The 16,399-nt window shown below is 35.9% G+C and overlaps 1 protein-coding gene across 6 annotated transcripts in view; it reads left to right on the forward strand.

The window, feature by feature from the left end:
- The window catches only part of GRM8 (glutamate metabotropic receptor 8), a 356,684-nt gene that overhangs the window by 304,104 nt on the left and 36,181 nt on the right, over positions 1-16,399 (forward strand). For all 6 annotated transcript variants that reach the window (XM_057415733.1, XM_057415734.1, XM_057415737.1 and 3 more), the window contains exon 9: positions 11,071-12,006. In XM_057415733.1, coding sequence (XP_057271716.1) covers positions 11,071-12,006 — 936 coding nt within the window. The remainder of the gene's footprint in view (positions 1-11,070; positions 12,007-16,399) is intronic.

Below are 16,399 nucleotides of genomic sequence, written 5' to 3' on the forward strand. Positions count from 1 at the left end.
TCTTAATTAGCGTGATACCAGATTGCCAATGAAACAGCCTCTGCTTGAGAGTTAGGTTGAATAGTGAATTATTTTCCCACCTTATCAGGGTGAGTGAAAGTTACAATTCTGAAATACAGCAAAGTGGTTGCAAGCTGGCTGTGATTTTTTTTTCACAGGATTCTTGGTGAATATTAGATATTTTATAGGATTTTTTGTGATCACCCTTTGTAAGAAGTGTTATGATTGGAATGAACTGTGCTTTAAATAGCCATAGCCAACATTATGGAGTACTCTTGGGGCTGGGTTTTTGGTTTTGGCTTTTTTTATTTTTTTCCCAAAAAACCACAAAGGAGGATTTGCCATGCATGACAAAGGAATCATATGGGGTTTAAAATATTCTTTTCTCCTCATGTGCAGTGATAAAAATATGAAAAATCAGTACTTTTTATAGGTATTCCTGAGGAGTTCTGCATTCATACATGGGATTTTGTAGCAGGGTTAGCTCCCCTGGCACCAGATAATATTGCGATTTTTAGCATACACAAACACCTACGGGGCATAGCAGGTAGTCTGGATTATACATGGCTGGCAGCCAATCTACAATGAATTCCTTTGTGAGGAACCAGTGTGAAACGTAAAGTACCAGCACGTTTCTTCCCCAGTCTCTTCCATCTATCTTGTCTCTCTCACAAAAATTTGTACATGTATTATAATTTGAAGGTAGAGCTGCCCCTTAAACTTAGAAGCCGAATTTTCATGCTTAAAAGCAAAAATGTTAGATTAGATAACTTTAATTATTGTTCATTTGTGTTACATAATGGAAGTCTACTACTAAATTAAAAATCATTACATGGGGAAGGAAAGAGGCATTCAGTGGCTATGAGATGGTGAAAGAGAATAACCATCAGTAGAACATTACTGTATAGTTTTGCTTTTTTTTTTCTCTTTGCTTTGTTGCAATTTCTCTTCGTGTTGCAGTAATATTAATTCTTTAGGATAATGACCTAATCTTTTTCCAGGACTTTTCATCATGATAAATTCCCAGACATTTAAAAAAAAAAATATTTAAAGACAGGGAGGGAATTATTTTCCACATTTCCAAACTGGTATCACTGGTATTAGTGTTGATATTCTGATAGTACAGCTTAAGGCAGAGAATGAAGAATGCATAGGTAATCTAATTGTAACTTCAGCTTGCAGTAGCAGATTTAATGTTGAGTGGGACAATAGTATGTGAGGGAATAATACTACTGCCACAGTACCTGGACCAAACAGGTATTATTGAAATAATGTTTGCAGTAACACCATGAACTGAAGTGAAATCCCCTTTATGGAAAGCATAGACATAAAGCTAAGCAATGGCTTTGTAATGGTTAACTGAGATTTACATCCCCAGAGGCCATTGCAGCAAGGAACTCCTAGACTTGCGATGTAATCCATCTGTTCTCTTCCCCAGTGCTATGACATTTTTAGCAGAACTGCGACTTCACTTGGAAAAGTAGAGTAGCTGGAGAGAGTCCAGCTGCAAGCAATGATAATGACCAGCCATCTAAAAGAATACCTGTAAGGAAAGGTTAAACAAACTAGGATTGTTTAGTCTGGAGGAGACTGAACTTGAGGGAGTTATGTTAATCTCTTTCAATACAGAAATGATTATTCAGGAAAAGAGCAAACTGTTAGGTATAGTTAATTTGGCTATCAGGAGAACTAGTGGATTTGAATTACAGTAAGAGGGAATTAATGCAGACATGCTGGAAGATTCTAATGATGAGAATAATGAAACACTTAGCAGCATTGCCTGTGAGGCTGACAATCTCTAGCGCTATGGGCTGATTGGAGCAGGTAAACTGTATAGACTGATCTTGCATAATTGATTCAGAGTTGGGGCCTGAACAGTACTCCTGAGATCTCCATCAGCCATCATTTCTTAAGTTTTCTGATTTTTATTAATTTGTTTTATTTGATTTGCTAGTAATACCCCTCAAAGATAGATTTCCTGTTACTTGGTTACTTATTTAGGATCTTCTGCTTCATGTTGTACGTTGCATTACTGGACAAAACCAGCTTTTCTATTAATATTTTGACAGCTTTCCATTCACATGCAGGGCTTCAGATTGGATTACTTTATGCAAGAGCTGCTGAATACTTCCCAAACTGATTTATGTTCATTTATGTCTATGTGGAAAACAGTTTACTATTATGATAGTGGTGATTCCTTTTACATAAACTTTCTTTCCCTATCATTTCCAGCAAAGCAGTAGTGCAGTAGCTCTACCCATAAGACAATTTAAAAATGTATCATTAATTAGCCAAGAAGTAGGAAAAGTATGATCATCAGCTCTTCTTATTTGCTTATTTGTTTAAATATAAAAAATTGGTTTTTTTTTAATAGATGTCCTGTAAAACCACAAAAGGCAGTCTAAAGAATTTAGCTGTCATGAGAATACACTGGATTTTTTTTTTTTTTTTTAATTTATCTGGCCTAGTTACAGTCTTAGCCTTTTTATTTGTGCTTAAAATATTTAGCACCTGAAATGTGCCCTAGCTCTACAGAAGACAGGTAAAGGTCTCTCAAGAAACTATCTAGCTAGTATTTTCTATATTCATGTGCTGTAATTTAAGCCTGTTAGTTCTTACTTTATCCAGCATACATTGAGCACATTCTCATCCTTTTCATGTATTTGAAAACTGTTTTTTTATCCCCTAGTCTATGTTATTTTTTCAGGCTATGCAACATGATTTTTTTTTTCAATTTAGTCACATAGATCGTGTTTTCTAGAGACTCTGATCTTTGCTTATTTCCCCTGGACTCCCCATTTGATTCTCATTCAAATTGAAGCAATGATCCAGCCTTCACAAAGTGCTCTGGCTGAAGTCTCACTAGTGCAGAGAGTACAGGAGAAACACAATTTCATCTATTTAAGAGTGCAGGGCAGAGGTGAAAGGTTATTCCATCCATCTGCACTTCTCAGGATGGCATTTTCCCCTTTTGTAACAGTATGACATTGTTTCAACGTATTATAATCCACCAGAGCCCTGACATCTCTGTTTTCTGAAGAGCTGCTCTCTCTCTATCCTTCCTGACCCATAGTGGGCTACCTGTTTGTTGTCCCTATTAAACTGCATGTTCTTTTTCTTTTTTCAGACACTGCAGTATCCTTTGAAATAAGTATCCTGACCTTCAGCATAGCTTCAGCCTTTTCTAGTGTTATTGCCCAAATTTGATCACCATATACGTTATTTTATCATCCAAACTGCACTGAGTGGTTATTACAAGCATTGAATAATAGCAGACTCAGAATAGATCTTTCCAGGCCGCTCCCCATACCATCCTTTCAATTCTGGCAGTGAATCAATAACAAATTTTATCTTCCCATAGCTTACTGATATAATTTGCACCTGGCCCTTAGGGTGTAGATATGTTTCAATAGGTTGCTTATGACTGGAAGTGTAATTGAGATGGTGTCAAAATTCTTTTTAATGTTAAGATAAATAACACCTAGCTGCTTGCCTCTCATCCACAATGACTGTTACCCTCTCACTGAAGGAAATGTGACAGGTAGTTTCTGACAGATTTCTTTTGGCTGTTATACGTCTTGTTTGTTTTCACTGTGTTTGTGAAATGTGTTTGTGAAATATGCTTGTTTATTTCTTTCAGGATTTTTTCTGGGAATTCAAGTTAAACTGAATGATTGGTAATTCCCTTTTGTCTTCTTTCCACCTTTTCCCCCATTTTTTGAGCATAAGCACTAGGTTTCCCATTTGCAAGTCCTCCATACTTCCCCATAAAGTCTCAAGAGCTTTCTGTCTTTTCAGTCAGTCCTTTAAGTATTGTGGAATAAATCTCAGTATGTTCAGTCCATACGAAAACCCCTGGCTTTTGAAAATACTCTTGGTTTGAATGTGTTCATCTTTCCTTAGTAACAAGGATATTTTTTTAATTTTTTATTTTGTTGGGTTTTGGTTTTATTTCTATCTGTGCTGTGTGGTATTTTCTCAAGTTTAAACTTCCTCATGCTTTTTTTTTGTGCCTGCCGGATCACTAAGCTTCTCCAAAGAATTTTCAATTGAATTATTCAGTCTTCATTCACAGCAGCAGCATAGACCTGGCAGAGAGAGCTCTTCCCCTGCTGCTGAAAATCTCAGTATAGAACAGTCTGTTTTCTGCCAGTTCTGAATGAGCTCAGACCTTCATACCTTTTAGATATGATTTTGTTACCTGACTGGAACTGTATTTAAAGGGCCAGTGCTTACATAGTGCTGGAAATTCAAAATTAGTATTGTGGGAAGACCTAACTGTTCACTAACCGGAGCTGGCAAAGATGACATAAACTATTATAGTGGAAAACCATCTTAAAGTAATGTCAAAACATACGTCTCCGTTAGGATTTTGCAGTGCTTCAGGGTAGAATGTACTTCACATTTAAACAGCTTTTTTCTCTCAAAACGGGCTGGACAAATATGTCAGGAGTGGTTTATGTATAGTGCCTCTTTTCTTGAGATAGGGAAATAAACTTGATTCTTACATTTCAGCTGAGTTTGTCTGTTCTTCTGTCAGAGTCAATTAAGGCACAAGGTTGCTGAGGTGAGGGCAACTTTTCTTAAAATTTCAAGTGCTTCTCTTTGCTGAAACACTGTTTAGAAGCGGAGAAGCTCAGGATCACAGGATATTCCAACTGTTTTCTGTTATTCCTTGGGAGGTCAGTGATGAAGTGACTGCTTTTGTGCTGTCTGTCTTGCTGCTACTTATACTTGGATGGAAAGCTCAGGAAATAGATGCAAAATTGCCCTGCTGTCTTCAGTTCCCTCACTCATTAAAAGTCCTTTTGCTACAATTTCCTCAGAGAGCATATGTTTGGAGGTATGCTATGGCTTCTGACTATCATGCTGAACAGTGTTGCCTTACAGTTTACAAGATGTCCTTTTCTCTGTTCTGCTAATATTCTGCTCTCCTTTACCTTATAGTTTGAATGTGAGTTCTTCAGGATTGAGACCTTATTTTTATTTGTGGATTTGTATAGCCCTTCAGGCAATTGAGGTTTTGGTTTGTGAGCTGTGGGAGCGAAAAAGAATATATTACTTACGTGCCGATCTTATTTTGTAGGAAAGGTTGTGCAGTTTAGAATTTAAGTTTAGTCTTTAACTTTTACTTTGAGACTTTTACCTTTTATTGTGAAATAGAAGCATTAGACAATTTTAAAAGCTAAATATTAGACTTAGTTGCCTTAATTCACTCACTTGTTAAGCTCCTCTGAAGAATCTTTTTATCAGAAGAGAAATACTTCCAGGAACTTCAGAAAAAAGTAAGAAAAACTCTTAGTGACACCTGGAAGTGGTATTTCGGTTCTTTGTCATTTTTATAACTAAGAATCTGAACATCTATTAAAAGCCATATGAATTTACATTTGATAACCTTGATACTTTCAAAAGTAAGTGGCTACAAAACAGATATTTGCTTGCTCCCACAACTCTGGTAAAACGCACTACTTGCATTCCTCTGTCCAGATATTGTATAATTTCATTGATTACAATAATATCTTTAAGCATATATTTTTTTCACTATTTTAATAAATATCTAGCTATGAGATAAGATTTTTAAAAAATGAGAATTCCTCCAAGTGATGATGTAACACAATCAGAAACATTAAAATATTATCCACTGATGTCCTTGACATAAATTCTCTGAAGGCTGTACAAGTGCCTTTGTATTGTCAGCTTGGTTGTTGAATTAAGTGACAAACTTTTCCATGACCACTGGGAATGGAAAACAGAGTGGTTCTGTACACATAATGGTTCAGAAATAATATGTGACCTATTAACAGCATTTTTGATCAGTCTCCTGTGGTTGATGAGGGCATTGCTAAATGAATGAGTTGCTTGATTATTGAAAGAGCATAGGTGCCAGAAATGTGAATGTGCTACTTGTACTGTATCATGTAAATCTCATCTTGTTTTAGTCCAGTTCTCACATCATTAATTTTTAGCCTTATTATTACATATTAGAGGAAACTGTATTTGTAATTTTTATGAAGGATAGAGGTGTTTACTTGCTTTTGATATGAAATGACATTTTGTCTGTATTTTAATGGTTTAGTGAACTGTGAATATTAGTGCTGCAAATTAAAGCAAATTGAAGCTCTGTCAGGCAGATATCTCATGTAGAGATAATTTTTATATCTATTTAAATAGCAATGAAGCCATTCTCTTTTTGTATCATGATGTATTTCATAGAAAATTATTATGTGTCTTACAGACATGCTGTCATACTCTTTCTGATGTTTTCACTCTGGTTAAGTATTGGAATAGTAGAACATGGAACCTCATCTTAGGGGAATGTGAGGTACTTCATAATATAGCACATCAATCTACCAGACACTTTCCAAATTCAAAAAAACTACTCAAATAAAATTAATACAATGTTTAAACTTTCGTTAATAATATATACAGACCTAGGCTATTCCAGTCCATCTGACCTCTATGTTGAATTCAGATCCATTTAACAATGAGCTTTGCTTTATCATGTGTCATACTGTACTGAACAGCAGCTAGAAGGTGTCTCATCAAAATTAAAGAGACAAAATAAGTATTTTAGAAACTGTTTTTACCTAAGGCTACTTAATAGTCTGAGGCTTACCCAGCTTTTGCACAGTCTGAGCAGTATAAAGAGTGCTACAGACCCAGATATTTTGATCAGTAAGGGCTGAAGAGATGCAGAACGTTTTTGTTCTTTTCCAGTGTCAAAAAAACCCTTCTTTCCTGTCTTTCTTTTGTATGGCTTTGGCTTCTTTGTCAGTTTCTTTCCTCTATGAGAATATTGCTGAAAAATGTGTGCCTAAAGTTAAGCTTCCCCTAAGTTAGTTTTGTAACATTTGAACTTCTAGATCACCTTGGGGCAGGTTTTCCTAAGTATTTAGATTGTCAAAACTGCAGATGAAAGCATAGTGGGACTTTCAAAAGCACTTAAACAGATAAGGCACTTAGCTTCCATGTAAATTAATTAGCTGGATTGAACAAGTTCCCCTTGGCACTTTTGAAAATTCCACTGATACATAAAAAAAAATATGATTTTCAAAAAGAGCTGAGCATCCAGCAAGTCCATTTAATATTTATGACTAGTGCAAGTGTTCAGCAGTTCCAAAAATTATATGATATCCCTGAGTCTTATGTTCCCAAGTGATTCTCCTTTGTTTTCTTATTTCTTAACAGTTTCTACAATCATTTATTGCTAAAATTAGTCTCAAAGAAGAAGTTGCATCCATAGCGCTATAACCTCAGGGTAAAAAAGTAATGATACAGGTGAATATTCTGCATGGTTTGAGAAGCCGGGTCCTTTAGTATGTACATTCAGTGACTGAAAAAACTGATAGAGCTTCAAGACCATTGTAATTATGTCTTGTACTGGATTTCTTTATTGCATTTATATTATTCAAAATGATAGCTCAAAAATACATTACAGGCAAAGTCTGCTGCAGGTCAGGTGCAGGTGGGAATTAACAGGTTGACCAGAAGTAGCATGACTTTTCAGTCCTTAATTGCTGTATATATAGAAACTTTTAGCGCACCTGTTCAGATATAAGAAAAGCAAGCAAGGCTCTCTCTAAAATCTAGTTTCCCCTGCCTCTATTATAGTAGTGTCCAAGCAGCAGTCTGAGGGTGTACGCATGTAAGCGTTTTGATTTCAAACAAGAGCCTGCTTTTGAAATTAATCTGATAGTTATTCCCACTTTATCACACTTGCTCATTGCGGAGTGGGTCTCAGGCCATGTGAACTGGATTGCTTTTGGCTGAAATGAAAACACAAAATGCTTCCCAGAAGGAGATCTTCTTTAATCATTCATGAGTGTTCAGGACACTGAATCGCACCAAAATTAGTTGAATATAAATTTCCTTCCCGGACTTTAATTTCAATTTCACTGGTCAATGTGAAATCAAGTCCTCAGAGCCCACACCTTTGCTCCATAGGTCAGCTCTTACTATGCCATACTGCTTGATAATGTAGCTATAATCTGAGTTGTCAAGATGCTTGGGTTCATGAGAGAATCCTATATTTGCACTCACTTCCACAGTTAAAATTCTACAGCGCCAGAATTTTCTCAGATCTGCAAGTATCTTAAAAGGATCTCCAATTTTAAACACTGGCCAACGTGTATTGGGAATGTATCTTCTCTTTCTTGTTAGATAATGAAATAAGAATGAATAATAATGAACAAGAATTAATAACATTTTTGTTCAGAGCTTTTTCAGAAAAGTAGGTCAACCTAAATGTAACTGTTTTGCCTAAAAAAAAATATAATCCAGATAAGACAGATTGTAAAACATAATTTTCATACCTTGTAAAATGCACCCATACTAGCCATTTGTTCTGGTTATTCTCTACATTGATTTATATATATTTTTTTTAATGCTTTGAGCCAATTCTTGCTTGAATCGTTCCATTGCAAATAGTGTTTATACTCATAATTAAAAAAAAACCCTACCAAACAAACAAATAGAAAAACAACACCAAAAAAATAAACCCAAACCGAAGACTCAAGCTTGTTTATCCTACAAGTTTTACAACATTCAGAACACTGCATTGTTATGCTGGAAATTATACCTTGTGTACTTTATGTGTCAGATATACTAGAGTGAAAAACATAATATGAATCTTTACCAGAGACCTTCAGAAACAGGAATTTATTATCAGTTGTTGCCACAGGAATGCATAACCTGAGGGACTCCAATGTACTGCCAACCAGGAAGGGTTTTTAAGCATGTTTTTAGTCAATTAAAGCACCATCAAGACAAAAGTATGTGAAATCATAAGTAACTATACTATGAAAGGACATTTTTTTTCCTTTTATGAACATAAAAACTCTTAAAGACGCAAAGGAATCCTGTGCAACTAGGTAAGATGTGGATTCATGATACAGTGAATGTGGCTTTAGGATTCTTAATGCCAGATAAGAAGCACTGTAGCCTCATGGCATTAAGTGCTGATCTGGTATAAACTTGCTTTGCTAGTTCAAATATGTTAAAAAATTGGACACCTTAGGTTTACCTTGTCAGGCTTTCTGCCAGATTAGATATTGCTGTTCATGCCATTCTAAGTTTATGCTGGATCAGGTGTTGTGTACTCTCCTGGTGATTCTGTACTGTGTTCTGTAATGTGGCAAATATGCAGTACTGTACCTTTTTGACTCATCCTAATCTTATACACAGATCTGGATTAATGACCATAGCCTTCTGTTGCCCCTATTATCATAGTATCCGACTAAATCACAAGTTTTAATGTATTTATTCTCCTAACAACACTATGAAGGAGAATATGTGTTTGCTACAACACTGATTTCATCATGTTTTCTCCCTTGTCTAGCACGTGACACAGTATGGGTGATGCAGGCTTTAAGAATTACAGTCAGTAAAACCAGGAGATTGTAACAGAGGTGTCAAGTGCTCTGTTAGTGCTCTATCAAAGCTGTTTAATGCAACTGGGTTATTTTATTTATCTATTTATCCTATTATTTATAGGAAGCTAATTATTTCCTTTCAGATGGTTACCAGATGCTGCGTTTTGCATAATTATTGCAGTCCTTGATATGGTTAATTCGTTTAGGTTCAGGACCAATCCAAACCCCATTGAGGTCCTTGAGTGATTGGGAATTTACAGAGCTGATGTTATTAGCAAGTTTCTTGTCTCCTTGTTATTGTGTGGTCTCTCGTTTGCCCCTCTGAGTGGCTAACAACAGCAAAGTCCTACACTTTTGTGCAGAAGGGTTGACAGAGGGCTTGACTGCTTGTTGCTGCTTTATTCACCGTAGCATGGAGCTGTAACCGGTTCTCTGGCTCTCTGAGGAAAGCAAATGAAGCTGGCAATGTTACATTGTGATTTTGTCTCAATCGGTTGAAAATGGCTGGAAAAATAAACTGTTAAAGCCAAAATTATCCCCCTTGATAAGCTGTCCTCATTCTGTCCTCCTCCAGTAAGAAACGAAAACATTCCTGAAGCTTGAAGTTTTGTTGCTGTTTCAGTTTTGAATAAAGCTTCCAAATGAATCAAAATTGCTAAGTACTTAACAGGCAAGAACAAGGCAAGTCCTTTGTCCTTGAGTGCTTACCACCTAACAAAGGAGTGAAAGGTGAAGCACTGAAGCAATGCAGAGTGATTCTGGTGCCTGCAAGTAGCTCTTTTCTGCACACACACTGCTCTGATTCCCTCAGTATGACCCCTGGTAGAATGTGATTTTACTAAGAGTGGGCTAAGGGGAGCTGTAACCAAAATGAGTGATAATTTTAAGCAAAAGGTGCTTTATATCCATGAGTTTCCTTTTCAAATTTTATCTGGAGAATAGATAAGTGGATGAAAACTATGTTTTGTTAATGCGCTGCTGTGGAGAAATTGGTATCTCAAAAACAAGATTGCATTGTGTGCATCTGTTCTATACTACAAGAGGATTGTTTTTAAATAGGGAGGATTGAAAGCTATGATGCCTTCTTCCATTATTATTCACAAAGCAGTGCATACTAATTTTTACCTTCTAGAAATGTAAACAGAACACTTTTGCATTTCAAGACTTGGAAAGTGGAAAAGTATTAACTGTCCATGTTTATGGAAGAGGTGGCATCATGAATCCCTTTTCAGGCACTCTTTGCTCTGCCAGATCTGATGCAAAGAGATTTTAATATATGTTTTTACTGTACCAGAAACTTCTCTGAAACTCAGGTAGCCTTATCTTGTAACTAAATGTTTGAGAACTACTGGTATTTATATTTGCATGCAATTAACTTCTGAAGCACTGTGTACAGGCCTTTTTGTTTTTAAACTAGCCTGGAGTCAATAAATATTTTTACAGATGTCAATTTGGTCAGCAGTAAAGAGGTAAATAGAAACTAATGACACTCATCAAGCCTCCGGCATGAATGATTTATTGGACACAATCATTTAACACTTTTATAAAGTCAATAATAGGGAAAGAAACAGGTTTCTTATTATGGTAAACTGTATTTGTACTGTCAGCATGTAGTGATTTATGACAAAACTGTGGCCAGGATTAGGATATTATAAATGGGGGAAAAATAGAAGGTTCATTAATTTTTTTATACCCACAGGTAGAAGACATGCAGTGGGCTAATAAAGAACACACTCATCCAGCATCTGTCTGCAGCCTGCCCTGTAAGGCTGGGGAAAGAAAGAAAACCGTGAAGGGGGTACCCTGCTGCTGGCACTGTGAACGCTGTGAGGGGTACCATTACCAAGTGGATGAATTCAACTGTGAACTATGCCCCATTAATAAGAGACCAAATGCCAACCGTACGGATTGCCAGCTTATCCCGATAATCAAACTGGAGTGGCATTCTCCTTGGGCCATTGTGCCCGTCTTCATAGCTATTCTTGGTATAATTGCCACCACCTTCGTGATTGTGACATTTGTCCGGTACAACGACACACCGATCGTCAGGGCCTCTGGGCGGGAGCTCAGTTATGTGCTCTTGACTGGGATTTTTCTGTGTTACTCTATTACTTTTTTAATGATTGCGTCCCCTGATACAGTGGTCTGCTCATTTCGAAGGATCTTTTTAGGACTTGGCATGTGTTTCAGCTATGCTGCCTTGCTTACCAAAACAAACAGGATACACAGAATATTTGAACAAGGAAAAAAATCTGTCACAGCTCCCAAATTTATTAGTCCAGCTTCCCAGCTGGTGATCACTTTCAGCCTCATATCCGTGCAGCTTATCGGAGTCTTCATCTGGTTTGCTATTGATCCACCACATACCATTGTAGACTACGGAGAGCAGAGGACACTTGAACCGGAAAATGCCAGGGGAGTTCTCAAATGTGACATTTCAGATCTCTCTCTCATTTGTTCCCTTGGATACAGTATTCTCTTGATGGTCACATGCACTGTTTATGCAATTAAAACGAGAGGGGTTCCAGAGACCTTCAACGAAGCAAAACCCATTGGATTTACTATGTACACAACCTGCATAATTTGGTTAGCTTTTATTCCAATCTTTTTTGGTACAGCCCAATCAGCAGAGAAGGTAAGTTATGATAAGTTTACACATCAAATGCTAGCCTTTTTCTAAGCTCATCTTGCAATACTTAAAGCACTACAATATTTTCACTCTTACACATTAATAATTCTGAATGATAATTGCAAACAAACTCAGAATTTACAGAAAGTAAAATACATCTCTCAAAAGGTAGGTTCCTCATATATTAACACAAGAAACTGAATGTGATTTTTGGCGTGGCTGGAATAATAATGTTGAAATTTTCTCAATATATCTTTAAATGACTGTTTCTGCTAATGTTTATTATTACCCTTCAGTGATGCTCTAGCCTGTTACATGAAGCACTATAAATCTTTATCATCCACAGATCTGATAGAGATAGTTACATTCTAAGTCTGAGAGGATCAACCTACATTTGTCAAAAATAATGAAGAAGAATACCTGTGCAGAATGAAAAGAATTACTTTTCTCACTGTTTGACACGTACAACTTCAAAAAAAAAAAAACAAACAAGGAAAAAAAAAATAAAAAAAACAAACTTAAAAAAAAGAATAAAAATTGGAGAAATTAATGAAGTGTATGATGGAATCATATAAAACATAATTGACTAATTGTTGTCTCAGAGCAAAAGAAAACGTTTTCCTGATATTTTAATGAGAAATTAAATGTTATTCCTTATTCAGTTGGCAAGGATCTTTGCTATATCAGTCATGGCTAGCAGTACAAAACACATCAACATTTAACTCTCCTTCTCCCAGTTCTAATGGGAAGGCCAAGGTAAATGCTGACTGTGTGAGATTTTATCCAGTTGTTGGCAGTGAAAATTACAAGTTAGGAAGGAAAGAGCAGTAATACTAGCATCAATCTTCAAAACTGCTAATCTGGACATTGGAAAACATTAAAAAAAAGAAATTAGTATCATCAGTTTTTACATAAACTCTCTTTTCTTCTAGCATGTGTTCTAAAAAATATTTTAAAATACACTATTTAATTGGAAAAGTCAACATATGTCCACTTATAATGTGCAAAGTTTTTGACCTGTCTTTGGTTTAGAGGGCACTCTTGCCTGCAGAATAAAAGAACATGTCTGGATAGCTTGATGAAATACCTGCTAATTCAAGCAGAGGAATTGTACAGCAGAGAGAGTGTGGCAGAAAAACATATTCCTGACTAAAAATTGAAGTAAGCAGGCTTGGTGAACTGGATCAGGCTTGATTTCCATAGCCTGTTGAATTAAGTCAGAGGAAATGATGAACCAAGGTAATGGCATACCATAGATACAGTAAATAAAGAAAAAAAATGATGCTGTTTGATACGGGAAAAGATATTTAGGTTAATTTTATTTAAATTCTGACCTTTTTGTTTGTGTAAGCTTAAGTCAGGAAAATACCATTATATATAAATATGTAGTACTTTTGGTTTTAACAGCTTTAGCCAGTTAGTTTTATGGCACGTACCTATAACAAAAGAAATGTATTTCTGAGTACTGAAACACAGAGAATATTACTTGACTAGCAACTATACAGTGAGTTTTAACTTACAGCATTGATTCACCTTAGCTTGTAGTAAAGGATAAACTGGTTTTGACCTCTAAAGACAAGATTAATGAACTCTTCTTTTGCATGTCTTTTATGAAACCCAAGACTGAACAGACAAATTATACTAAATCACACAGCTTATAACATTAACTTGTTGCCTTTTTTTCCTAAATTGCTTGTTATTCTTCATCTGACAACTTTCAGAAGGAAAAAAACAAATTACTATGCTAATAAGTAGCTCCATAATTTAGATAATTCTTTTCTCAGTGCTTCTACTTCTACTTTTTGCTGCAGATAAAAACGTTTCCACACAGCCTTACAGATATCATCATAATAGTTTACATATTCATACAATTAAATTGCTTGTCTGAATAGGACAAAAAATGTAATATCTCATTGCACACATATATATGTTCTCTGAATAAACTCAGTTGCTTGTAGGTTTCTCAGTTAATGCATAACACTAAAAGAAGCATTTTAAAACCAAACTAATACATTATAGATTCTTATTTGAAATTCAGTATTATGAATTTTTATAAAGGTTAAAGAATTAGAAGATAAACAGACTTTTGTTAGGTGCTTACTCACTTTTCAGCTGATTTTAGAGTCCTGAGGTTTTTTGTTGTTTTGTTTGTTTGTTTGTTTGTTTTTTAATGGCTTAAGTTTGTTCAGAGAGAATGGGGAAACAAGCTGGGTAACTTAAAGTACTATTAAAAATCAGTGTTTGCTTTTTTGAAATGTTGAGAGTGATAAAATTTAACATAACATTCATTATGAAAGGTGTTTTTCCAGCTAGCAGTTCATTTAGCTACTACCTTGAGACACACTTCTGTTTGAATAACGAGTAGTTAAAACTTTATGTTTTGAAGAAATATCCCTGCCTCTCACTGGAAATTGTATTTTAAGAAAGGAGAAGTTTTGCACTGTATTTTCTCATTTTATATTTTTCCAAAAGTAAATATTTCAGGAGCTAAACTCTTTCTAACTTGAATAATTGCCTAGGATTTGTGACCTAATCCTTAGCAGAAAGTAAGACTCTTATTCTGCTGTAGAAGCAGAGTGGAAAAAAAGACATGAACAGGAGTACAACTGAAATGCAATTTTTTGCTTAATCTTCCTCTACTCCTTTTCCCTCTCTGAGGGAAGCTGCTCAGTCTTTGCTTATTTCTAAAGCAGCATGTTTCCCTGCAGCTGGTGAAGACACTCAGCTCAGCGCAGGTCATGGACATTGCTGGGTCCACCCATCTGAACAAGTAATTGTTGCAGGAGCCCCACAAATCTCTTTTTCCCTCCCCAGCCTTCTATGAGCTGGTGCAAGAGGACAAAGGAGTGGTTGTACTCCTCCAGTGTAGCTGGTTAAACTGCAAAAGGTACCACTAATGAGAAACCAGTTAAATGTAGAAATCCTCTTTTCTTTCAAAAGTCACATTGTGGGAACCTATTCCAAAAGTTGTTTCTTAGGAAAAGCTTTCCTGTTCTCACTAGAATAACAAGTGAAGCTAAGGAATACTTTCATTAACTGATAAATAAGCCACAAAAGATGGATTGTGTAATTTAAAATATTGTGGACATTTAGAAAACTGTTTTTCAGTTTCAACCTTTTCTACCTAAGTTTAAACTGAATTTCAAAAGCAGAGCAGTTTTGATATTGAAAGAGGTTAATTTCATGACTTTTAAAGTGTTCCCGCTTTCTTAAACTGAAAAATATCTGAACTGACTTTAAATGCCAAGCTTGCATTTTTAAAAACATTTATCAAAACATATCGATTTTCAGGCTGAGCACTGACTTTTTTAGAAATAAAAATATACCATGGTATAATTATTCATGCATTAGATTAACTAAGAAGTCAAAAGTGATTGCTGTTGCCAATCAAGTCAGTTTCCTGTGCAAAAAAAGTCTGAGCTCTGTTCATTTAGATGCTTTTCAGGCCTGTTTTGATAATTTAGGATCATAGCATTCTTTGTGGGGTAGTCATCTGCTCCCTTATTTAGCTGTTTTGCTCCAGAAGTGAATGATTATGGGAAAAGGAGACAAGCCTCCCAAGCTATTTCAAATTGTTTTGAGGTGAAATGCATCTGCAAAGATTTGCTGAAACCCCTATGGACTCAAGAGAAGTCATCCCTCTCATGAGGCCTGCTCATGAACTGTAAGTGTGACCTGCCTGCTTAGTGTGTGAAAGTTAAGGGGAAAATTTCTTTCAGACTGTGCTACCCACTCAACGAAATCTTGCAGAGTGCTGAATACAGCTGCTTTTTGAAATTCTAGGCCCTGCTTAGACTTTTTGTTATTCGACCTAGTGTGTACCCAAGCTTCAGCATGTGCTCTTACTGAGTGAAGGACTTTGTGCAAAGCTAATGCATACATAATTTTAAAGACTCATCTTTATTGCTTTAAGATACGCCTACAGTCTTTAGGTTTTAATTTCATTTCTGTTTATTTTTACATTAATTAAGCCACTAGCATTTTATGTATGTACACTGAGCACTGATTTTAATTAGAAGTTTATTAGGAGGTATCAGGAAGAGAGAGAATGCAAGCTTCTCTAAGAAATAAGTGGATTATTTAATAAAATATAAAGCTTTTTTTTTTTTTTTTCAGTTCAGTGCGATGCTCATGCGTGCACCTGAAGGTTGTATACTCCATTGTTTTCTTTGTGGTTGCATGTCTGTTCCAATATGAACACTGAGCTGGTGTACCTAATTGTGTACATCGAAGAGATGTGCATCTGTCACATAATGGAAAACACCAATGTTTTGCTTGTCTGACATGTTTGCTTCAGCACCCATGATGAATGATGGCTTCTTACCCAAAGACAGGAAGAAGCTGCCAGAAAAAATAAATTTGTCTCTTACGTGCTTCCTACTCCATCCTGGGGAATATC

The sequence above is a fragment of the Pezoporus wallicus genome, unplaced genomic scaffold, assembly GCF_028554395.1.
Source record: "Pezoporus wallicus isolate ANWC-B61680 ecotype Strahan unplaced genomic scaffold, APGP_CSIRO_Pwel_v1 contig_6966, whole genome shotgun sequence".
Taxonomy (NCBI): domain Eukaryota; kingdom Metazoa; phylum Chordata; class Aves; order Psittaciformes; family Psittacidae; genus Pezoporus; species Pezoporus wallicus.